Source organism: Miniopterus schreibersii (assembly GCF_964146895.1).
Source record: "Miniopterus schreibersii genome assembly, chromosome: 1".
Taxonomy (NCBI): Eukaryota; Metazoa; Chordata; class Mammalia; order Chiroptera; family Miniopteridae; genus Miniopterus; species Miniopterus schreibersii.
Genome location: NC_138101.1, coordinates 75,520,400 through 75,544,443, shown reverse-complemented (window position 1 = coordinate 75,544,443; position 24,044 = coordinate 75,520,400). Strand labels below are relative to the sequence as shown.

The 24,044-nt window shown below is 45.1% G+C and overlaps 1 protein-coding gene across 1 annotated transcript in view; it reads left to right on the top strand.

Annotated features, from left to right (window-relative positions):
• ITIH5 (inter-alpha-trypsin inhibitor heavy chain 5) overlaps positions 1 to 6,801 on the top strand; it is a 69,722-nt gene extending 62,921 nt beyond the window's left edge. The window contains exons 11-14 of the mRNA XM_081121164.1: positions 1,710 to 1,763; positions 1,996 to 2,112; positions 4,295 to 4,672; positions 5,734 to 6,801. Of these exons, the coding sequence (XP_080977290.1) occupies positions 1,710 to 1,763; positions 1,996 to 2,112; positions 4,295 to 4,672; positions 5,734 to 6,032 (848 nt within the window). The 3' untranslated portion in view covers positions 6,033 to 6,801. The remainder of the gene's footprint in view (positions 1 to 1,709; positions 1,764 to 1,995; positions 2,113 to 4,294; positions 4,673 to 5,733) is intronic.
• Positions 6,802 to 24,044: the final 17,243 nt, after the last annotated feature.

Genomic DNA, 24,044 nt, shown 5'->3' with positions numbered 1-24,044 from the left:
GGTGAGGACCAATTTCTGGATTCTTGAGAGAATTCATCCTTTACATATGTATCACTCAAAGTCCAAACAGTAAATGTCATTATCAGTCTCAGTGCCATTTTGATAAGGGAATTAGTAGCAATAAGAACAGGAAAATGAAAGAGAAGTAGTTCAACCAAAGCTGAGGATTATATTCTCAGTAGTATCTGTTTGTGTAAAACAGCTTTTTTTTTTTTAATGTGTAACATTTTCATTAAATTTATTTCAAGTTCACATTTCCTCAGGAGGAGGAATCAGTGTTACCCCAGGGCCCACAAATGCTGTCTCATTTATTCCTCACACTCTAAACTCTGAGAAGCTCCTGGTATTGTGAAGAGAGCTTAAGTTTAGGATTCAGACAGAGCTGACTTTCAGCTCACCAACCCTCCTGACCAGCTGTGTGGCTAGGCCAGGTCTCCGAACCTCTCTGAGCTTCAGTTCCCTCACCTGTAAAATATAGATAATAACTTCCCTGAAGGGCCGGTGCAAGGATTAAATGTCTTTGGCACATGAGTGTTATACAAATGTTAGATACCCTCCCTTGAGGAATGTAGAACTAGAAACTTATTGAAAATTTCATACCCAGATGTAGAGGTTAAAAGGGACTTGTTGCCTTTTTAGAGAGTGGAGCTTGTTTGGCAAGACTAGTGCAATTATCGTTCTGATGAAAAGCAAGCTGTGTGATGCTGTGAAATAGCCATACGAATAAATAGCCAACTGGTAGCTCAAAGCAGTTGTTTGGAATAAAATTTTCCTGAAGTGTCAGTTAGTACTCAAGACAATCTTTCTTTTCTTAGAGCTGTGATGAGTTTTCAAATTTAAATTTTAGGTTTTTTGAGTGTCTGTGGCAGCTGCCATTCACCAAGGCTTCTCACAGCAGCCATCCAGATTGAAAAGCTGCTTCTTCTCTGTGGTCACCTGATTCTGCCTGTGTCCTGCCGGCCAGGGGTCAGTGTGGGAAAGAAAGGGGCACATAGAAACATTCAGATACTTTGATCTTTAATATCGGTGAGGAGCAAAAAATCACTGAAGAAGAGCATAATCTTGTTAATATGAACAATTTGAAATAAGATATTAATTTTATTTGTAGAAATTAACTTACTTTTAGGTTATTCTTTCATTGATTACTTATTTTTGCCTGCTGCTTTATGATGTGTGTTTACACACATAATGATAGACCCGGATTCTTTTTTTTTTTTTTACATTTTTGCATTTTTCTGGTTTTTTTAAATGGTGGCACAAAAACACAGAACATAAAATTTACCGTTGTAACCATTTTTAAGTGTGCAGTTCAGTAGTGTTAAGTACATCGATGTGAAATAGATCACCAGAAGTTTTTCATCTTGCAAATCTGAAACTCTGGACCCATTAGACAAGTGTACTGCTTCCCCTCCTCCTGTAATTATACCTTAATTATAATGGAATATTTCTGCTATTATATGCACAGGAATAACAGACAAGAAGAATAGTATCTAATTTATAAAAGAATAAATTAATTAAGCTTCCACATGCTACACCTTCATTTGTGTGTTGTGAGGCCAAGCTCTTTCTTTAAAACACATGATGCTTTTAAGTGGCCACAAATATATCTGAAAGCTGTATTTTACTCATCACAACCCTCTTCTCTCTGACCCCTCACTTTATCCTATTTAATGAGTAACAGTGGTTGTTCTTTTCTCTTTCTTTTATAGGATCTCCCCTCAAGAAACCATACAACCCAAGAATTAAAGTCTCCAAAACATCAGGTAAAGAAAACAGCGGATGTGATTTGTCAGTTTATATGTTTAGAGAGTGGACAACCAGGAATCCCCTGAAGCCAGTTAAAATACCCAGTCATCTTCCTCACTTGGACATTCAGGATCATTGACGGGATCAAAGAAATAATGCATGAGAAAATATGAAAGAGCACTTACGCATGGGAGGCACTCAATAAACGTCCTTTCCTTCTGTTCTCTCCTTCTTTTCCTGCTCTGGCAGCGGATGGAGACCCCCATTTTGTTGTGGATTTCCCCTTGAGCAAGCTCACTGTCTGCTTCAACATTGACGGGCAGCCCGGGGACATCCTAAGGCTGGTCTCTGATCATGCGAACTCTGGTAAGTTCTGCCCTCTGTCATGGCCTCTGGGCAAGAGCAAGGCAGTCATCACATCTCCTCTCTTCCTAAGAGAGATGTCCAGGTATATAAGGGGCACATCACAGGCGCTCAGTGAGGATCATCGATGATTAATTAAAGGAATTAGACTGTGTGCTGGCCTTGGAGGCAGGAAGACGTGCATTGGAAACCCTGCTCTCTGACTAATTTTGTGACCTTGAGTACTCAACTAGGGAGCTCCTACTGTCTTCCTTGTAAAACAGAGATAGCGATGCTGGCTGTGTTGGCCTCCCCAGTCTATTGTAGAGATCTAATTATGTAATGAATAGGAGGCAGTTGTTTTGTAAATGCACAAGTGCTATATGAATTCATGTTATATTGCTATTATGTCTTTCCATTCAAAAACTCTGATGATGGGATGTTCTAAATTCATTTACCTCAGTTCTTCAATGATTGAAATGTTAAGCCCAATGTTAATTACTTGACTTTGTGTGCAGAGAATGTGGATGTAAGAAGAGCCCTGATCCCCTCCATTTGTAAAAGAGATTGGTATATAAAAAGCTTCCTTTGGCCCTGACCAGGTGTCTCAGTTGGTTGTAGTGTCATCTTGTACACTGAAAGGTTGCAGGTTCCATTGCCGGTCAAAGCACATACCAGGGCTTCAGGTTTGATCCCCAGTTGGAGCCAATGGGAGGCAGCCGATCAATGTTTCTCTCTTGCATTGATGTTTCTCTCTCTCTCTCCCTTTCCTTCTCTCTAAAATCAATAAGCATGTCCTCGAGTGCGGATTAAATTTTTTTTAAAAAGCCTCTCTTGTACATGCAGGTAACAGTGCCTCAGGGATGGCCATGTGGACAGCCACACAGCCTGACTTTTGAGGACATTCTGGCATTTCTCAGTTCTGAGAAAATTAGTTTAAAAAAAAAAAGCAAATTAGTTTCTTGGAAGGCTAGGTGTCAGGGGGGTCCCACAGCAGGATGACACGGATGATGTAACTATGTGATGTTTGATTGTGGGCTCCTTACCCACCTTGCTCCCTTGCAGGGCTGCCTAGCCTTAGAGCAAAATCTCGGCTTGTTAATAACTCAAAGGACTCAGGAGTGAGATAGGAGCCTAACTGTGCCCCTCCCTGGAGGTTTCCTCGCCACCCCCCCTCCCCCAGCTGCTCTGTTATTTCTGTGCTGAGTGTGTGTCCATGATGGGAAGCTCAGTGGGTAATGCTTGGAGCCTTGGGGCAGAAGTACTTGATCTCCGCTCATGCTGAGGTTTTGCCTTTCCCCAAAAAGCACTTTTCTCCTGGAATGTCCAAGGGGTTGCTAGTTAAGATAGAGGGAAAGATTATCCCCAAAGCAAACAAGAGTTAATTATATAGCAATCTTTTATTAATGCAAACTGACTCTTTTCCTGAGAGCAAAATACACTTAACGTGCATTACCTAATACAGTCCCAAATATCTGATGTAAAACTGCCATCTGTCCAGACAGCACAGGTTGCCAGAGTCTGGCTCATAGGCCTTGCTCAAGTCTATGAAAGTTGCAGTTGTGTCTATAACAGTGAAGATAAAAAGAAAGGAGTTCTATTTGCTGGCCATTGATGGCTTGCACATATGCTGCCTCCTGTGATCCTTGCCACGTCCTGTTAGGTTTCAGACCCCCTTTTTACAGATGAGGGCATTGAGGCTTGGTGTGTTAAAGTGACTTGTCCAGAGGTGCATGCCTAGAAGGTAGAAGAGCTTGAGCTTTTGGACTAGGCATAATTCTGACCTTTTGTATTATATCACACTGCTCAGTGATATCACGGAGTCTCCAAATCAGGATCAGTGGCAACTGGTAGATAAGAAATAGGTCTCTTTGTCCCTACAGCCAGAATGAAAGAAATATTAGAATGAGTGCAGACAAACACGTAAACCCTATCTATGCTATCTTGACCCAAACCTACATCATCTTTCCCCTCCCCTGAGATACTGGTCAAACATGGGGGAGAGATTCCCTTGTACTTTCATGCATTCACTCATTTCTTCACTCATTCAGCGGGCACTGAGTGACCCCTACTCGTGAGTCAAAGTTCATGGTCTGCGAGGTACAAAGATAAGGCCAGAGGAGGAAGGAAACTCTGATCAGATGCCTTTACTGTGAGCGTGGGGGTAGTTTTTCTAACCATTGTTCCCGTCCCCTCTGCATTTGAGGTGTGACGGTGAATGGGGCATTAATCGGGGCCCCCGCTCCTCCCAACGGCCACAAGAAACAGCGCACTTACTTCCGCACCATCACGATCCTCGTCAACAAGCCCGAGAGGTCATACCTCGAGATCACGCCGCACAGGGTCATCTTCGACGGTGGGGACAGGCTGGTCCTCCCCTGCAACCAGAGCATGATAGTGGGCAGTCGGGGACTGGAGGTGTCGGTGTCCGCCAATGCCAACGTCACCGTCACCATCCAGGGCACCATCGCCTTCGTCATTCTCATTCACCTCTACAAAAAGCCAGCCCCCTACCAGCGAGACCACCTGGGCTTCTACATCTCCAGCAGCAAAGGCCTTTCGGGCAACTGCCATGGACTGTTGGGTAAGCAACTGCCCTTCCCATGGGGCCAGAGGACAGCACTTAGCTCCCAAGCGAGGCTGGCATTGCCCATAGCTTTAGCTTGATGGAAAAATTCAGTGGGAAGGTGTTCTTTATACATATCACGGAATTGTATCTCTTGCCTCCTCGTGACTTTCTGGAATAGGATTGGGCTTTATGTACTAACTCTCACTGGCCTTCTGGGAAAGTGAGCATAGAAATTGGGAGTCATCCTCTGGCTTCTTACTCTCAGCAAGAACATACAAAGAAGGGGCAGTCCACAGCCCAGCACCCGCGTGCCATGGTGTTTCTTCCGCGGGAGTCGCCCACACTGCGTGAGCAGCAGGCTGTCCGCTCGGGCTGGCTGCTGCTTCGACGTGCAGTTTCATGTGGGCTCCTTGCCCACAAGTGAAGAGCCAGTGCTTCCGGGCTGGGTTTAGAAAGCAGGATTTCCTGGCACTTGAGCAAGCCATGTTTCTGTAGTGCCGACTGCCAAGCACGAGCTCCTCTGACAGACGCAGACCAGTATCCTTGGCCTTAGCCATGTCCTCGCTTGACCTGGGGAATTCTGATAATGTGTCTCAGGAATGCACTGAAATGACTGCTTTCCACACCCTCAGCCCAGTACAATCTACAAACTTAGTATGGAGGGTGCTGTAACCAGGGAGGAAAGAAGGGACAGCCTGACCCTTCCCTATTTATCTGCCCCCCTTTTTGCCCTCCCAGCTCAATAAGAGGCTCTGGTTATCTCTGCTGGCTCGGCAGCTTTCCAGTGTTAGCAAGTGGGCAGCTTCCAGATGTGGAGGCTGCTACCTATGAAACCTCAGGTCTCTCCTCTCCATTTGCCCCAAAACACGTGTTCTCTCACTAACCCTGGAGAAGGTGTGAGCAGCTTCCAGCAGAGTCCAACTAGGAGTGCAGTCTCTGACATCGTGAATCTCCCTTCCTCTAGGTACCACATGTGCATTTGCTGGTCACCCGTAGCCTAAACTGAAGTTAGATTTCTTTTCTACATGGTGTGGCTTGCACTAGACTTAGACCTGATGCTTTTCTTGTCCATTCAGGTCAGTTCCTGAACCAGGATGCCAGCCTCACAGAGGAGCCTGCTGGGCTCAGCAAGAACACTACCAGTTCTCCATTCCCAAAGGCAGGCGAGAAGCCTGAAACCGTCCTGAAGGTGAAGGGGCACCAGGTCCCCGTGGTCTGGAAACAGAGGAAAATCTACAACGGGGAGGAGCAGATAGACTGCTGGTTTGCCAGGAATGCTGCCCAGCTGCTCGATGGGGAATATAAGGATTACCTGGCAGCCCATCCTTTTGACTCAGAGACTACATTTGGCCTGGGACTGTCCAGGGGACTCTGACACTAGCAGCCTTAACGTAAGAGGGCTGACAGGGAAATGGCCTTTGGGGACACCGTCGTGCAGTTCTTGTTGCTGACCTGTGCCTCGTCTCTTGGCAGTTAGCTGTGTCCACGGCCTGCCCCTGGTGGCCTGTAGTCTGATGTCGGCTTGAGCAAAGGGTAGGATCAGGAAGCTAAAGTGAAATGTGATTTCCTCTGCTTCCTCCTCCTGCCAAGCTCTCCTTATGTACATAGAGAAAGATGGTAGCACCGAGCAGGGAAGGTCATGATTAAAAGCAAGAGGTCTGTGTCTTGTACCAACTGGCTTGTCCATCTCATAGCCCACCATAAAGTCACTCTGATGAAGGAAGGTTGCTGCAAAGTTTGTTTTCTCTGTGGAAAAAGCCAAACTTGGACATGCTGCTTGTCACCTTGTCAATGCCTAGGAATCTTTCCTTTTAGCACTGCTGCGATTTCTGGCCAGTGTCTGCTTCAGGGGATCCTCTGGTGGAGCCCAGGCCACTGGTCACGCAAATAGCTTGTAGATTTGATCATTGTAAACAATTAAATCTTTTCTTAGGAGAAGATTTTCTTCTGCTGTGATATCTTGCCCTTGAAAATTAGTTTTCATTTTTATAAAAAATTGATTGAAAACAGAAAATCTGCACCCCAGCTACCCATGTCTTTCTAATGGGTTTTGTAAAATGCTTTACTTTGCCGATGGATATTCTCTTATTTATTCCAGTAAGCTAAATGCTTGTAATAAAGAGGACAACTCCGCATGGATGTGTTTTACTGGCCTGTCTTGGTGCTGGTAGTTGGCCAGTTGAATGGCGAAGCTTTTGCTGAGCACTCTTCAGTCTTCCTCATCATTGCAGCCTTCTTTGCTCATGGTCCTGTAGGAGGTAATAAAGTGCTGGATGGGGAGGAGACACAGCACCCGGCGTGTCCAACAGTGACATACAGGAATCAACCTGCACTGTCTCTGCAGGGAGTGCGCCCGGGCTTACAAAGTCTAAGACGCTTTCCCACACCTCGAATAGGCAAAGCCAGGAAATCAACATGAGTAAGGGGCTCTGGTTCCAGAATGTGGACAAATCTGATCCTATAGGGAAAGGTTAAAATCAGTGGGGGCTTCCAGAGATAATGACTGTCAGCTTTCTGATTGTGAGCCCCCTCTTTGCAGATCTTCATATTATCAAGGGAATGTGAGGCTGATGGTGGCATCGGAGCCTCATTTCCCACCCTCCTCACCAGTCCTTGCTTTTTGCTCTGTTTGGTCTTCTCAGGACACCCAGGTTCAGAAATCCTGATCCTCACTGAGTGAGGGGCACGGTCAGGACACAGATGGACACAGGGGGCACGTATGCTGAACAGCTGAGAAAGAGAGATTTGGGTCAGAGAAATAGAGTATTTAGATGTGAGACTGAATGAAATAAAGGCTTTGTGCTGGCTTCACAGGAGGTTTCTCCCAGTCAGGACTGACTCCAGAGCAGGTGTTCATGAGATATGGAAGCATATTTAGCACTCGGAGAGAAATCAGAGTTACAAAAATTGTTTATCATACTTGCCCTCCTGTGGGAACCATTTGAGCAGCAAAACGACCTCCACATGTTCCTTTTGGACCAGGAGAGTAAGTTAGTGCCGGGGAACTTTTCAGTCTTCTCTCTGAGTCTCGGTTTCTCTCCTCATTGCGAAGCCACCAGACCATGGCCTGCCAGATGTGTTATTTTTGACTCCCATCTTCCCAGACTAGCTGCCTGTTTTCATGCCAGCGGTGTGAAGACACCTGCCCAGACTGACAGATGCTTCCACATTTCAGAGGTCAGCGAGGAGGAGGAGCATGAGCCAGGGCCAGCCAGTGCATGACCAGGCTCCACGGGGACCTTCTGTTATATAATCTCAGTCCCAGCTGGGTAGAGGTCCCTTGAGCCAAGAGGCCAGCCCACTGTGTTAGCGCTTGGAGCAGTGATCTGTGTTCCAGGTGCAGTTCTCAGAGCTGCAGAGAGGAGGCTCCTGCTAGACATTCCCACTTCCTACTGCTTTTGTAAGAGCAGTGAAGACTATTCCAGTGGGCTACCTACCGCTTACTCTCCTACTTAGAAAAACAATTTTTTTAAGTATCAAGGTCGAGCTTTTAAATTTTTTACTTTTTTTTTTAATCCCACTTTTCTTTCTCCCCCTCTTCAGTTGTACATCTGTTTTTATTGTTAACAGTATTTACCATTAAATTTTCCCTTTCAGCTGGAGACTGTGATATATGTGAGCTGGAAACTCCACACTCATGTTACAGTTAAGACCTTTAATTTAACTGAAAAATGCAGTATTTTCTGTTGACCGCGTATGTGGATAGCAAGCTCTTTTAAAATCAATGCAGAGCAGGGGAGGAGCTCTTTTTCTCAAGTGGGGAAACTGAGGCAGGGACCAGTTGGGTGATTTTCCCCATGGTATGTAGAAGACTCAGAAGAAGGCCAGGCTGAACCTCCTGAACTCCTTTTCTCAGCTGTGACACAATTTCACCATCTGGGCAATCATTTGTTTTTCTTGAGCATTTATAAATTGAGGGAGGGTAGCTAAATGAGAAGTTGAATGAGACTGGGCAATATGTTGCAATTAGAGGAGGTAAATCTCAGGTTATCATCATAGGTACTGTTAAAGAGTCACAACAATTGACTAAGATCTTCAAAGACTTCATCTCTGGCTTCCCATTCCCGCCTGCATCTAAAAAGAGCGGCTTCTGATGGGTCACCTTGCCGGGCCCCCTAATGTAAAGTTTTACACTCCCCATCTAAAATGGGATGAACATCCTCGGCTCAGCCACACTGGGTGCTTTATCTTCGTCCATGGGACTTTTCAATAATTTACTCCTTCAGGCTCGAGGGGGTGGGTGTTTGGGAGGACCCACCGCCTTGAGGCTGTCACTGCTGGGCAGCTGTGATGCAGGCCCTGGAAGTTGGGAAGAACACGTCTTTGTTTCTATCAGGAGTAACATTAAGTCTTTAACTGAATCATGTATCTTCATGGTGGATATCTTAATAGGTGGATTAGGAGCATGATTCATTTCTTTAATTTTTCTCTCTTGGCTAAACTCAATGCTATAGATTGAATGCCTTTGTCCCCCCAATTCACTTGCTGAAACCCAAATCCCCAGCGTGACAACATTGGGAGATGGGGCCTTTTGGAGGTGATGAAGTCATGAGGGTGGGGTCCTCATCAATGGAGTTAGTGTCCTTATAAAAGAGATCCAGAGAGCTCCCTTGCCCCTTTCACCATGTGATAATACAGGTAAAAGATGCCATCTATGAACTAGGGGGTGGGCTCTCACCAGGCACCAAAGCTGCCGGTGTCTTGATCTTGGACTTCCCAGCCTCCAGGACTGTGAGAAATGAATGTTTGTTGTTTAAGCTGCCCAGTCCATGGCATTCTTGGTATAGCAGCCTGAGCTGAATAAGACGCTGAATCAAAATACGAGTTCTTTCATTTCCTCAAACGGAGTCGAATGTATGCAAACAGTGCTGTTCTTAAATTTGGAGGACCCTTGGAACCAGAAGAGCATGATCCATCTCAAATAAATAGCAACCGGAGTAAAACAGCTAAACAAATACTTAGAAATGTAACTTTAAACATTTATTTTAGTCAGTTTAAAATAATAAGTAGCGTAGAATATAGTTCACATTCAAGAGACATTTTTTCTTAAACAAAAATTTATAAGAGAATGGCATCTAAAAATAAACAACATATTGGCATGTTTATGTTTTGAGGGAAAATGGAATTAAGGCTCTAGAGAATAAAACTTGATAATTCTAATTGCACTGCTTGTTTGTAGGAATTTATGAATTACATAAAAATATATGTAAATGGAGTAGTCAGTGACCTTGGAAGAATAATGTCAAGACACAATTACTGTATAGAACAGTAAATGCACAGCAGCCATTCCTGACCTTTTATAAAAACTGTTAAATAAGCAGAGAAGTGTCTTAAACCTCTCAGTACCTTGTTTTCCCAGTTTCCATCACCTTCTTATTGGGTCACTTGTTTGCATACTCTGGCCACCATCTTGCTTGGAACTTCTTCCATTGCCTCCAGGACACTCTCCTCAGGGGGCATCTCCAGCCTGTGGTTCTGGCATCCCACCTCCAGTTCTGAGTGGTCCTGCGGGTCTTGCTCAGGGTCCCACTGAGCTATGTTCAGTTCTGAATGGAGCAGCACCTGATTAGAGCCAAACCAGACAGAGCACGAGTGAGACGCGCCCAGGGAGGCCGTGTTAAAAACAAGCAAAAGCCTGCCCGGCCGGGCATGGCTCAGGGGTTGAGTGTCGACCTAGGATCCAGGCGATCGGGGTTCGATTCCCGGTCAGGGCACATGCCCGGCTTGCGGGCTTGATCAATGACTCTCATCATTGATGTTTCTATCTCTCTCTCTCCCTCCCTCTCCTTTCCTCTCTGAAATCAATGTATTAAAAAAACAACAACAAAAAACAAAGAAAAAAACAACAAGCAAAAGCCTGATCTCAAGGGCACGATGTCGACCTCTCTGGGCTTTGGCTTCTTCAACTATAAAATGAAGGGACTGGACAAGACAACTTCTCAGGTCTTGTGATTTTTATCTTTTGCCTACAGACAAAGATACTTCCTGAGCTTCCAAGTAATAAATCCAAAATGATTCATTCTCTGACTCCAGTGTATTTCAAGATCCAGTGTTCCAAAGCCATGGATTCAGAGGGAAACAAAGCCCACACCTCCACTGCTCTCAGTTTCGAGGGGGAGATAGAACAAATACAAAGACTGACACCGAGTGGGGGAAATCCTATAAGAGAACGTGGCAGAGGGGTGTTATCTGAGCACAGACAGGCCCAGCTATGAAGGTAGGAAGGAGGCTGGGAACCAAGATGTAGAGTGTTAAGCTGCAAGGAAGAAGAGTACATACCGAGGCAACCACACGATATACTTTCTCTACAGGTTAAGCAGCTGGGAACATCTGAATTGGAGCAGTTTTCTTACTTGGCTCAGTTTCAAACAGTGCACTGTAGATCCAGTGTTTACTGACAACTCACAGTGGGTAATGCTCAGTGGAATCCCAGGTTTCTCACTCCCTGGCCCTGTCCCAGGACGGTCCTCATCACCAGCTTCCTTTACCCCCACCCCTGGGATATGGAAAATGTCTAGGGAAAGTCACAGAGCTCGTCCAGGGGTCCATTCAGTCAACTGGGCCCCCACTGGCATTCAGCAAACCTAACTCCTTTTTCCCCAGAGCCCATGGGCCTCAATGTTCATTGCATTCTTCTTCAGCTTTCCAGACCACCTCACCCTCAGTTTTCCACAGGAAGTTGCTCCTATTTTGCTGAGGAAACTGCAGAAGGAGCTCCCTCATTCACTGTCTCATATCAGAGTGGCTCTATCATCACATGGCTTTATCATCTTCATACCCCTTTCCTTCCAAGTAGAACTATCTACCTTCATTCCACATCCCCTCCGTTCTCACTTCCTCAGGGCAGTGGCCTGAATTATTCCTTTCCATTCTAGAATCTCCAGACCATTATTCCCCACCAGGTTCTTCCTCTTGATTTCAAATATTATTCCAGAAGTCTCCTCCGATCTGAAACTATTGTCCCTGTTCGGGCTCCCTTGGACTTCTGTCTGCTCTCTTTTATTTCTATGTTAGGTTTGCTATGGTAGTTGGTATGTGAACCCTCCTCATTTTTCTTTGTTAACCTCCTGCTCAGTTGCTTGAGTTACCAGATTCAGCTCCTGTCTTTGCGACTCTGATGGACCTGTATCTCAGGCGACACGCTGCCACTCCTGAGCTCCAGTTCCAGCTACCAGTGTCTCCGACCTCACTGCATGGCGATATTGGCCTCTTCCTCTTTTAAAGTGCTAGATCCCTTTGCTTCTTGGTTAAAAAGAAAAAGTTTTTTACTCTCTTTTGCTCAATTTCTTTCCTCCTACCAACCTGTGGACCTCCTCTATGGTTCATCCGGGGTCCTCTACACTTCCACCCGACACTCTCTCCCTTAGAGACCTCATCCTCTGCAAGGCTCCATCCCCTGGCTCCACATAGACGGCTCCTGCACATTAGTCTGCAGTGTGGACGTCTCATCTTGGGGCACTTCCCTTTAGTTATCCTGGCATCAGCTCAAAATCAGGAACAAAAGCAAACTTTACAGCTTCAAAGTAACTATATTTTTATTATAAGTATTTGGAATTTGTGATTTGGGAAGATGGAAAGAAGGTCCAGCACAATCCTTTTTTATTTTGATTGTTGCAAATGAAGGTGGAAATGTGTGGGTGTGGATGTGGGTGTGGGTGCGCACGCGAGAGAGTGTTGGGTACATTTCAGAGGCTAAGTCAAAATTAATTTTTATTGACACAACATTCTTCCTGAAAATTCTCTGTTGTTCATATTATTTTCTCAAAACAACAGCTGTATTTGTGTAAGACTCAATGTCTTGATTGCTCACTGGGAATTTCTGGTTATATAAAATGAAAATCACATGCACTAAATTTATTCATATATCATTAAATTACTTCATTGAACTATCAGTACAACATTCATTATAAACACATTTTAATGTGATATTTACAAATAATTTTTTTGAAATGTATAAGGGCAACATAGAAAATACAATACTCAAAATATTTGAGTGTGAATGAATGCATGAGTGGTACACATATACTCTTTTCTTCTGTTAAATTTTCTACTGGAAGTCTGCCTCACATTGCCAGGATCTCTCAGCCATGAAGGTATCGTAAGCTCTCTACAAATTGTAGAATGAGGAAAACAAAGTCTATTCTGAATATTCATGTGGAATGTTACAAAAGAAACAAACCTTTCCAGGGGAGGCAGAAGCAGTTCAAAGTCTGAAGACTCATCTCAACAGTGAAGTGTATTTGCTTTGGAAGAAGGCTTAGAATATTTCAGGAATATTCTAGAAACTAAAAGTTCTCCTGGAATATTCTAGAAACTAAAAGGTCTCCTATACAACATGGAGGCAACTATTTATTTTTTCAATCTCTTTATCTGCCTGCCTGTAAAACAAAATGAGACACTTTGAGAACTTGTGATGAGAACATAGTATAAAACTTTGTATGTTATTGAATGACAGTAGCATTTTAAATTGTTCATGTAGCCCGGATGGCTGGCTCAGTGGTTTGATTCCTGGTCAGGGCACATGCCTGGGTTGCAGGCTTAATCCCCTGTAGGGGGTGTGCAGGAGGCAGCCGATCAATGACTTTCTCTCATCACTAATGTTTCTCTCTCTCTCTCCCTTCCTCTCTCTGAAATCAATTTAAAAAAAATTTTTTTAAATTAAAATAAAATAAATTGTTCACGCAATTTTCCCAGAAGAGAAACAAATATATTCACTTATTAATTTATTTAACTAATATTTAGTTGTCACCAACTTTGTGGAGGGGACAGAGTGCCCTCCCCCCCCAGCCCTGGAGATAATGTTCCATGTAATTAGTTCTCATAGCAGTGTGCCTTTACAAAGGCTCAGATAAAATGTGTGTGTGTGTGAGGGGGGCATTTAAAAAGGAAGAGACTGTTCTCAGCTTGGGGTAGAAGAGGCACTGGCATTTGATCTAGGTCTCACAGAACTGTTTTGGTGGGGAAAAATGTGTAGAAGTATTTTATATAAAAACATGTCTCTTCTTAATAAAAAAGCCATAAAAGAAGGAAAATAAATTATATACGAGAGCGAAACTTCAGGGAGCTGGAACGCCTAGCCCTCATCTCGGAGCTCTGTGAGCTTAGCCTGGCCACAGTGCCTTTGCTCTCCTCGTGACACCGGGATGCTTTGGACAAAACGGGGAGGGGGGTGTGGGCTTGTGTGGCTTCTACTGTGACTGCTGCAGACTGCTGGCCCTAGTCCAGGATCCTGCCTGTGTATGTCAGCTGAGTATCCCAGAGTGAAGAAGAAAGGATGGCAATGGGTGTCCCCAAGTGCGGCAACATCAGCATTGCTTTTTCCCTTCTAAAGGCAGGTGTCCATTGTATGAAATGTTGGACTTCTCTGATCTGGGCCGGGAGTGGGCAGGGAGCTCTGCTGGGGTGGGGACCACATCTTTCTCCTGTTCCCTTAGAAACAGCATCTTAGGAAGCTTTCTGTAGCAAATCATTGCTCGAAAGACATGGACACTCATCTGGGGGGCTCAGCGTGGAGAGCCCGCTGGGGGAGAGGGGGCTAACCCCAACTCAGTTACATACACAGAAGTGGAGAGAGACAGAACTCACGGGAACGTTCACTGGCTTTTAAATGTCACTTGTCTTCCTTGTGAGAGGCCCAGACAATGCAGCTCCTGACATGATTAATGAGCCACTGGACCGCACCTGGCAGAGAGGGGCTCTGGCTGAGGAGGTGGGAGCGAGGAACTTCCCTCTTCTCTGTCACACACCCAGCGCTGTGCTGGGGTGACTGCCCCGGGTTCAGTGGAGGAGATAAGCACGTCTCTAGGAGACTCAGGCACCTGTCAGGGAGCGAGGCAGGAAAGAGCCCCGCGAGCACAGACTTAGATCCGGGGCCACAGGCCACAGGAGGATGGGAGGTGCTGCACAGAATCAACTGCCCAAAGGCAAATGTGTCCCGAGTCCCTGCCCAACCTCGTTTGCACATCCCCATCTCCGCAGCTCAGATGAAGGAAGCAAAACTGAATTATGAACTGGAAATGGAAACGATTTCTGAGGTTCTGTGAGGTTCTGCTGGGCCCTTGCTTCTTTTTCCCATGCAGGGCAGGCACATTTTCTGTCCCCTGCTCTTTCTTTCATGCTCTTTGTCTGGGGTACCCTCACCCCATGACCTGAGAGCCTCAGGAAGTTTAGAGCCTATCAGCTCTGTCTGACCTGCTGGCTCATGCCCACCAGCCCCGCTGCTTCCACCCCAGGCACCTGGGTCCTAGGTGTTGGAGGAAGAGTGACTGGGAAAGGAACTAGGAGCAGTAAGGATGCAACTCTCCCTGCATTAGAGAGCCAAAGGGGATCTCCACAGATCACAGCATCTATTTTTTCTTTTAGGAATTTGTTTTATAAACTCACATAAATTTGCAAAGTTATCTGTATGGGCTGATTGTTGCCACTGTCTAATAATAATAAAAACAAACACCTGAACACTAAGAAATAGCCCAACTGTCCATCTAAAGGTGGCGGTGTGCACTCTCCTTGGGCACTTTGACACAATGGTTATGGCTATTAAAATGAGGTAGATCTGTGGGTATTAGCACAGAGCTCTAACATATAGAAACAAGTTGCAGAATGGTATGTATAGAATGATCCCACTGGATTACATCACTTCGATGCCTAATGTCTTTCTAGTCAGGGACACTTTTGAGCACCTGATAAAATATGAAACCTAAAATATGATCTTTCTCTTAAAAAAAAAAAAAAGAAAAAAAGAGCTAAGCCCCAGTTTAATCTCTTACTAGAGTTTTCCAAAGCAGACAGACAGTCTTTTGCAGCCGTACTTACATAGCAGGTAACTAGAGTCGCACCCAAGTGCCCTGTGCTGGATTTAAGTCTAACTCATGGAGTATGGCTCTTAAATGACCCTCACTACCCTGGTTTAATCCCAACTGCCTACCCTTTTTAGGGAGCAGAGCCTAATTCTAGGCACAATAACTAGAATGGTTTCTTGTCCCCCCCCCCCAAGTCTTCAATTCTTTTCTCTGCAGGACTTTAACATTTAACCTAAAGCATTTTCCAAGACCTCCCTGCAAGGCCAGGCAGAGGCAAGCTTATTTTTTTCCTGCTTCTAGGACCACAGGGGCAGCTAAGACCCAGTGACCGCTGATGACCACAGTCTGCCCTAGCCAGGCCTGAGTTACAGGTCCCAGCCGGGCTCACTCCCAGAAGCGAGGGCCTTGGCGCCCCTCTGCCCGGGGCCTGCTAGGATTACACTGAGTGTCCCCGAAAGAAAGGGGCGAACAATCCACAGGCTCAGTTAGGCCGGCGTGTCCCCATGCGGTGGGTCCCGGGCTGCTGCTGTGCAGAGCTTGCTGGAAAGAATGGGGCTTATTATGTGTGGGGCGGAGGGGGAGGGCCAGCGAGGTGTTAAGTAGAGAAAATGGTTGAAATTCAAGTCGCCTCGATGCTGGCAGCCCGGCGCCTGCTGTTAGACAGTCCGATGAACTCTGATAAACCCGAAGGCACTTTCTCCGCACCAGCCTGATCCGCTGGGGGAAACTCTAGCACCCCGTGGAGAGTGAGGGCGCCGGGAGGGTGCAGGCGGAGAGGCTCCTGGCAGTCAGGGAGGGGTTTCCCGCACTTCCAGAGGGACAGGCAGAGGCCTGGGACCCAGTGGGGTCTGCAGGGGATGGAGCACAGCCAGATGGAGACCCTACTGCTGGGACCCAGCAGGGGCAAGAGGAAGAGAGAGGGAGCCAGGCCACAGGAGGGCCCAAGTCCCACAGTGTTGTGGATGCACCTGAGGCTGGGCATGGAGGCCCCTCCTGGGAAAAGGCCTTCGCCAAACCCTCCTAGACAAGGGTGAGAAGCCCTTCCCTTGGCAGAGTGCCAGCCAGCCTAACAAACACCCTGCATCTCAGGAGGGGTGGGCTCAGTCCTGCCTGGATGGTCTATTTTTTGAGTCGGCTTCTGATGCCATGAGCCTGCCAGGTGCTATCAGCCTCTAGGATTTGGGGGCAGTGCCAGTCGTGGGTGTGGAGGAAATCTCATCATGGCTCTGCTGGAAGTTAAGAGTGTGATACCCTGGTCCAAGGGCCAGAGAGAGAGTTAGGATGCGCCTCTCCTAGAAACAGGGATGAATGTCGCACTCCACCGAGTGCTGTGGGAGACACTCTATCCCCACACATTGTTCCAAGTGCTGCCACAGCCAGCAGAGAAAATGAGATTCCCAGATAGGGCTGAGCCAACCTTTGTCTACTAATCAGCAAGGAGGAAACCGATCCAGTCTGACCCTTACTGAAATCGAGGAAAGGAGGATGGGTAGGAACAGCAGGCCAAACCCCTGCCAATGGTGCCTGAGGTGGGGCCCACCTGGCCTCACCCTTTCTACTGCATACATGATGACATTGAACCTTGTTTCAGTTTTGTTCTGACAGTTGGGGTTGTGACGCCTCCATGAACCCCTGCTTGTTTCTCTCTCCCTCTCCCTCTTTTTGTTTCTCATGTAAGCGCTGAGACTTGCTGATTTCTCTGTGTGGTGTCTTCGTCACCTCTGGCTGCCATAACAAAATACAGATGGGGTGGTTTACAAAACAGACATTTATTTCTCAGGGTTCTGAGGCTGGAAATCCAAGACCAAGGTGCCAGCCAATTTAGTTCCTGGTGAACACCTTCTCACTGTATCTTCGCATGGAAGAGAGAGAGAGGGAGAGAAAGAGAGAGAGAGAGAGAGAGAGAGAGACCTCCTTCTAGTGTCTCTTCATATAAGGACTTTAATCCCGTTGATCAGGTCTCTATACTTACAACTTCATTTAACCGTAATTCCCTCTTAGTGCAAATATAGTCACATTAGGGATCCCAAGTACAGGGTCCGCTTGGTTTTCTCAACTCTGGAAGGAGACTACCAGTGTGCAATAAATGTTTTAAGAGCCCAACAAGTTGGTTATCACTATTAAGCTCTGACCCCATTGGATAAAAAGGGAGGGAGGCTTTGCACACACCTTGGCCAAGAACAGCTTCCTTCTCCTGGGGCATGAGCATTGCAGTGACCTGGCTTCACAAGCATAGCCTCTAGTGAAGCTCGGGCTTCTCCCAAGGGGTCCACTTAGAAACCTAATTTCAGGGACTTTTATTGCCTGTGAGTGGTTGTCTCAATCACCACTTTTTAGGAGAGAAAATTGAGGGCCAGAGAAACAGAGTGGCTCAAGCTAGTCATGGAGCTCGTTGGGACAGTACTTGAACTTGGGACTCCCAGCTCTAGTCCAGGCTTTATCTAATTTTGGAGGATCATAGTCTGCTTTGATGGACAATCATTCCTTCCTCAGCATTATTGAACCTCCTCCAGCTCACCCTGAACTCCACAGGGAAGCCCTCTAACATCCATTAGACAGAATCACACCTGACAAATTGGGCACCTTGTTCAGAGAGTGGGAGAAAAAATTGGTGCCATATGTCTGAAGGGCACCTTGGCATTAAGTATCATATTAAACACACATGTACTCCTTGACTTAGTGTCCTACTTCAAAGGATGCTGTCTACAAACATCATCAAGATGTGGGCAGAAGATTCATGGACAAAAATGTAGCCAAACTAGAAAGGACTCAGGTTTCTAAAGAGAGGAAGTTGGTGACATTGACCATGGTTTATTCATAGGAAGCCACCTTATTATGCAAGAATATTTAATGACAAAGGAGAATGTTCATATATATATTTAATGAAAAAGAAAGCCATATATAAATCATAAAAAAGTCCGGCTGGTGTTGCTCAGTGGTTGAGCATCGGCCCATGAATCAGGAGGTCATGGTTTGATTCCTGGCCAGGCCACATGCCTGGGTTGCTGGCTCGATCCCCAGTAAGGGTATGCAGGAGACAGCCATTAGATAACTCTCTCTCATCTTTGACATTTCTCTCTCTCTCTGCCTCTCAGACCTTTCCTCTCTCTGAAATCAATAAAAACATATTTTAAAAAAGCATTAAAAAAAGATGGGGAGAAATATGCTGGAATAATAATAGTTATCATCTTTGGACATGTGATCATTATTTTCTTTTTTATGCTTAGTAGTATCCAAAGTTTCTACTGTTGGCTCCGCCCCATCCTGAGCTGAGGGACTCCATTTCCAGGTTCCTGCACTGACCTGAGTGCCTCGCTGTGCTATCCATTTGCTCTCAGAAACCCTTTGAGATGCACTCATGTTGACAACGAACGACACAATAAGCATCACTAGGACCAGCTCCAGCTGAGGGTCTGGGATGTAGTCCAACAAAACCTTCCGGAGCTGTGGGGGAGAGTAAGATCGCCACACAACAATGGAGTGGAATCAATTTAGCATCTTCGTCATTGACACTGTGGCAGCCTTCTCACTGGGGAGTTGAAATCCTCTGTACTTCTACCTGTTATGAGGAAACATGAAGGGAAGTGAGTATTAAGCTTATAGCTCACCATTATATAGGACAAAGGAAGGAGTGATGCTGGGAGACAGTGAATTGAATTCAAGTAGAGGCAACTCTCAATTATTCATGGCAATGAGAGCACAGAGATAAGTCTTTATATTTGTCTTTTATTTGGCTGTAGTGTTTAAATTTCAGAAGGCATTAATAAGCAACAGCAATTCTAAGCATGGCTTTATGATGCAAAGTTCAAGTACCACATTATTGGGCACAATTTTTCTTCCTCTTTTCATGTTTAGCTATAAGGCTATAGAAAGTATAAACACCCAAGCAAAGATGGAAAACCAGTTAGGTTTGGCTAGGCTACTTTTTAAAACAGTTACAATACTTTCAAATAAGTACTCACTTTAGCACTGATGAACTACTGAGGATCTATGTATTCCACTAAGAAACTAACAGCGACATTGATAATTACCAATGATAATGGTCAGTCCTGTCCAGTCTAATTTAATGTTTGAAATTTTCGTGTACTGCACAGAAATGGGTGGAGTTTTTGCTAGATAGGGATAGAAGGGCTGAAACAGCAGCCATCGCTATTGAGAGACCATGAAGCCAACATTTAAAGACATTAAAATCAAATCTTTTTAAGTGTTCTTATGAACATAGAAAATTAAGACTACATGATTTTTATAATTCCCCCATCTCAGACAACCAGGCATAGCATATCAGGTCATAAGGCAGTTTGAGGGAAATAAAGTGTAAAATTATATTTTGTCTCCTGGAGCTTACAATCCAACAGAGAAGGGACTACTTGTAGGCCTTTCAACCAGAGGTCATTAGGGAACGTTTTGTGGAGACAGTGAATATGAAGCTCTAGTAACTAATGAATAGATTTTATTTTATTTTATGTTGTTATGTTATATTTTATTTTCTTTTTAAAAAATATATCTTTATTGATTTCAGAGAGAGGAAGGGAGAGAGAGAGTTGAAATATCAATGATGAGAGAGGCTTCATTGATCAGCTGCCTTCTGTACCCCCCCACTAGGGATTGAGCTGCAACCCGGGCATGTGCCCTGACTGGGAATCTAACCTTGAGCTCCTAGATCCTAGGTTGATGCTCAACCGCTGAGTCACACCTAGCCGGGCTAACGAATAGATTTTAATGATGGAAATGAGGACACTCTAAGAACTAAAGTACAAAAAAGTCTTGAAATCCATGAAATTCTCCCAGCTTCAAAGGAACTCTACCGAGATCTTGTTTCTGCCCTAATAATGATGTGTTTTACCAAAACTGCTTCAGGGTGAGTAAAATGGACTGGTTTATGTCCCCCAGGAGGGCTAGAGAAATGGCTCTAGTGTGAGTGGCGAGTTGAATCTCTTTAATTAGAGCTTGAATAGCCAAGAGTCAGCCAGATCCAACCTTTCTGGTTCCAAATCTCACCACTCTCAACATCAACTCACAGAACTTCCAGAAATGTCACCCAGATTCTCACCATGGTCCCGCTGAGGAAGAGCAAAACAAAGCTGGTGGCCACCACCTCAAACAGCACAGTCAGCAGGCTCAGGAGGTACTGCCCAGGTCAGGCCTTGCTTGGGGAGGCTCACCCGGGAGAACAGAATGAACCCAGTGGGAACCCGACTAGGACCCAGTGAGGACTACCCACCCTGGCCCTCATGGGGGTCACAGCAGGCCATTCAGTGAATCTCATTGGTGAGTCCAAAGCTCAACTTGTCAGTGAGACATCACTACTTCTGCTCTATGGAACCTCAATGATCGGTGCCACCTGGTGCCCAGCACCAGCATTCCCCTTGTACAGTCCTCAAAAGGCAGTGAAGTCAGGGGGCCTAAGCAGCTCTGACATGTGTCGCTTTTCCCAAATGTGATTGCTCCCCATTTCCCGCAGTGTTAGTAAAATGCTTGTTAGGGTAGTACCTCAGGACCCACTTTTCCCTGTTGCTGCTGCTAGTCCCCAGAATCTGATTCGGGTGCCTTCCTAGTAGACCCCACCGCTCTCCATGCACCTCTCTGTTTTTTATCAAACTAGACAAGCCCCCGAGGACAGTGATTCTTTGTCTTCATGGCTCCAGTGTGTCGCACGGTGTCTGATACACGGGAGGCAATTAATACTCAGGCAGCCGATGAAAGAACGTAGAGGGAGGGACCAAGAGACCGAGGTGGGGCTGATTTTAATGCTGATCATTTTTCTTTCCAGAACTGCGTTTCTTACACAGTGGAGAGAAGCAATGTTTTGATCAACGGGACCTGCTTGCTCTTGCTCTTTTGTCTCCTCTTTCCCCCTTTCTCCGACTTCCCTCTCCGCAATCTGCCAACGTGGTCTCCGCGTGATTATGCACGGATATCATTTTTTTTCTCAAACAGAAGAACACATGCCACCATTCTTTCAGGTTTTAGACAGACATAAAAATCAATAAGAGGGGATCTTATGGAGAAAAAGTTATTCCCTGTGCAATTCTCTTTCAATACTCCTGATTCTGACAAAGAAAAAGAAAGGTTCCAGATCACATTACTGTGCCTTTAACACCTCTCGAATTTAACACCATTTTAACAAAGAAATCATAGGCAACCATCACAGACAAGACCATTAGAGGCGACGATATCCCTCTAGAACTGAATAGTTTAACATTCCCACCACAAAAGGAAATGATCATTGTGTGATGCGATGGAGGTGTTAGCTAATGCATATTGCAATATACACATGTATCAAATCATTGTATTGTACATCTTAAACTTACACAATGTTATATGGCGAATATTTTTAATAAACAATAAATACAACGGCAGGGGTTTGATTTCCATACCAGTAGGACTAATCCGTTTACAGCAGTGATTTCAGTTTTCTTCGCGAAGTAAACATATAAGGTGTACCAAGTCCGCGTAAAGGGAGGTATTCAGTAAATCACTGTGAAGGCAGTACAAGTTATGGCAAGAAAAGCAGGAAGGTGGCATAGACATATGAATGATGTAAATTCATATACACATGGGTAACCAGACGTCTTTTCCTCCTCTTGCCGTAGTTCCACGTGTCCACAACCCGGCCTGCCTCTCCAAGACCTGCTTGATCAGGGAGCCTGGGGAAGGTCTGTGCAGAGATGGGCAGTGCTCTAACGAATGCCCTCCCATCAACGTCATTTCTGCCCAGCATCCCTGCACTGACGAGACAAGTCTGTGCATCAGTCAACAATTCAACCCCTAATTTGTTCTCCCTGGGGCTCCCCTACTTTGCAGTGAAACCTGTGAGCTAAGCTCAGCTTGGTGGGGTTTCATTCATCAGAAACCACTCTAAGGCTAATGAGCAGGCCTCCGCCTGGTCGCATGTGGCAGATCAGATATCTAGTGGCTGCCGGGTAGGACAGCACCAACACAGAAACATGCGGTGACGAAGGGTCTCAGGAAAGAACCAGGGTGTCCATTATCCTAGGCTTTCTGGGTAATGCAATCTGAAAATCAATTCTCATTACATATAAGTGATACGAATACCTCTGACAGGTTACATCTTAAGTGATAATTAAAAGCATATTTCCTGACGCTTAGCCCGTATGAAATGCATCCCTATTTATGCCACAGAGGGGGTCTCGTGCTAAGACCCCATGAACAGTCATTAGCTCCCCCAGGAAACCTCATAGTTCCTGGAGTGTCATTCATTATTCTAATCTGATTTTCTTTACTCCAGTGAAATAGAACCTGGCATTGGCACTCTCTCTCTGCAACTCCACCAACAGTCCTTAAAAAGCAATTAACGGTGTCATAAACCAGGGCGTGAAGACTGATTGGGCATGAATACCGCCTTTAGTGTGATGCAAGGCTGGAGTTTATTAATCATGAACAGCATCCCACTAAGTTTTATAAACCTCTCTCAATTAATGAAAGGAGACAGGGCAGCTAAGACGTTAAACCCTTTATTCGGGATGTGATAGTGGAAAAAATTCCAGTGTCTGGGGCCCTAGAGTGAGAAGTGAGGCTGACAGGGGCCTCAGACTTTCAGAAAAGTATGAAAATTTTTACAAGAGCTGGTACTTGTTACTGATTTGGCCCTTGTCAAATTTTATCTCAAAAAGTACCTATTGGAAAAAAATGGGAATGTTTATTATCTCTCTCTTCTGAACTGACTTACAAATCATTAAATCATATCATTAAGGTGTAAGAATAAGCAATCAGACCAAAAGAATTTTTAAAATGTCCCTTATACGCTGTTTTCATTTCCTGGGGCTTCCATAACAAAGTACCACAAACTGGGTGGCTTAAAACAACAAAAATTTATTGTCTCACATTTCTAGAGACTAGAAGTCTGAAATTGAGGTGTTGGCAGGGCTACATCTCTTAGAAACTTCTAGAGTAAGGCCTCTTCCTAGTGCCTTCCAGTTTCTGGCAGCCCCCGGCATTCCTCGGCTTGTGGTAGCATCACTCCCGTCTCTACTCTGTCTTCACATGGCTGTGTTCTCAATGTCTCTGTCTTTTCGTCTTTTCATAAGGAGATGAGACATATTGGATTAAGGGGCCCGCTCTATTCCAATATGACCTCATCTTAACTAAGTACATCTTCAATGCCTCTATTTCCAAATAAGGTCACATTCTGAGGGACTGGGGGTCAGGACATCAACACATCATTTGGGGGGACGAAATAAACCCTTAAGACACACAGGAAGAGAGATTAGTCAATAAATAGTGCTTGAATAACTGACTAACCATTATAGAGAAAATGAATTCCCTAATTTCTTACTCCTTATGCTGAAATACCAAAGGGATCTCAATGTGAAAAAAACACATTAAAGTATTAGAATCGTAACAGACAATGCATAAAACATATGTGCGTGCATGGTTTGAAAAGCTGTACACTTATCAAAACTGAATCTTCACAACAATTCTGCTGTTATTTCCATTTTACAGCAGAGGAAACTGAGGCACAGAGAAGTTAAAAAATGAGATCACACAGCTGGTAATAGAGAGAGCTGGGATTCAAACCCTGGCAGTTGGGTTCCAGAGTTTGTGCTCTTAAGTTTATATGATTAATA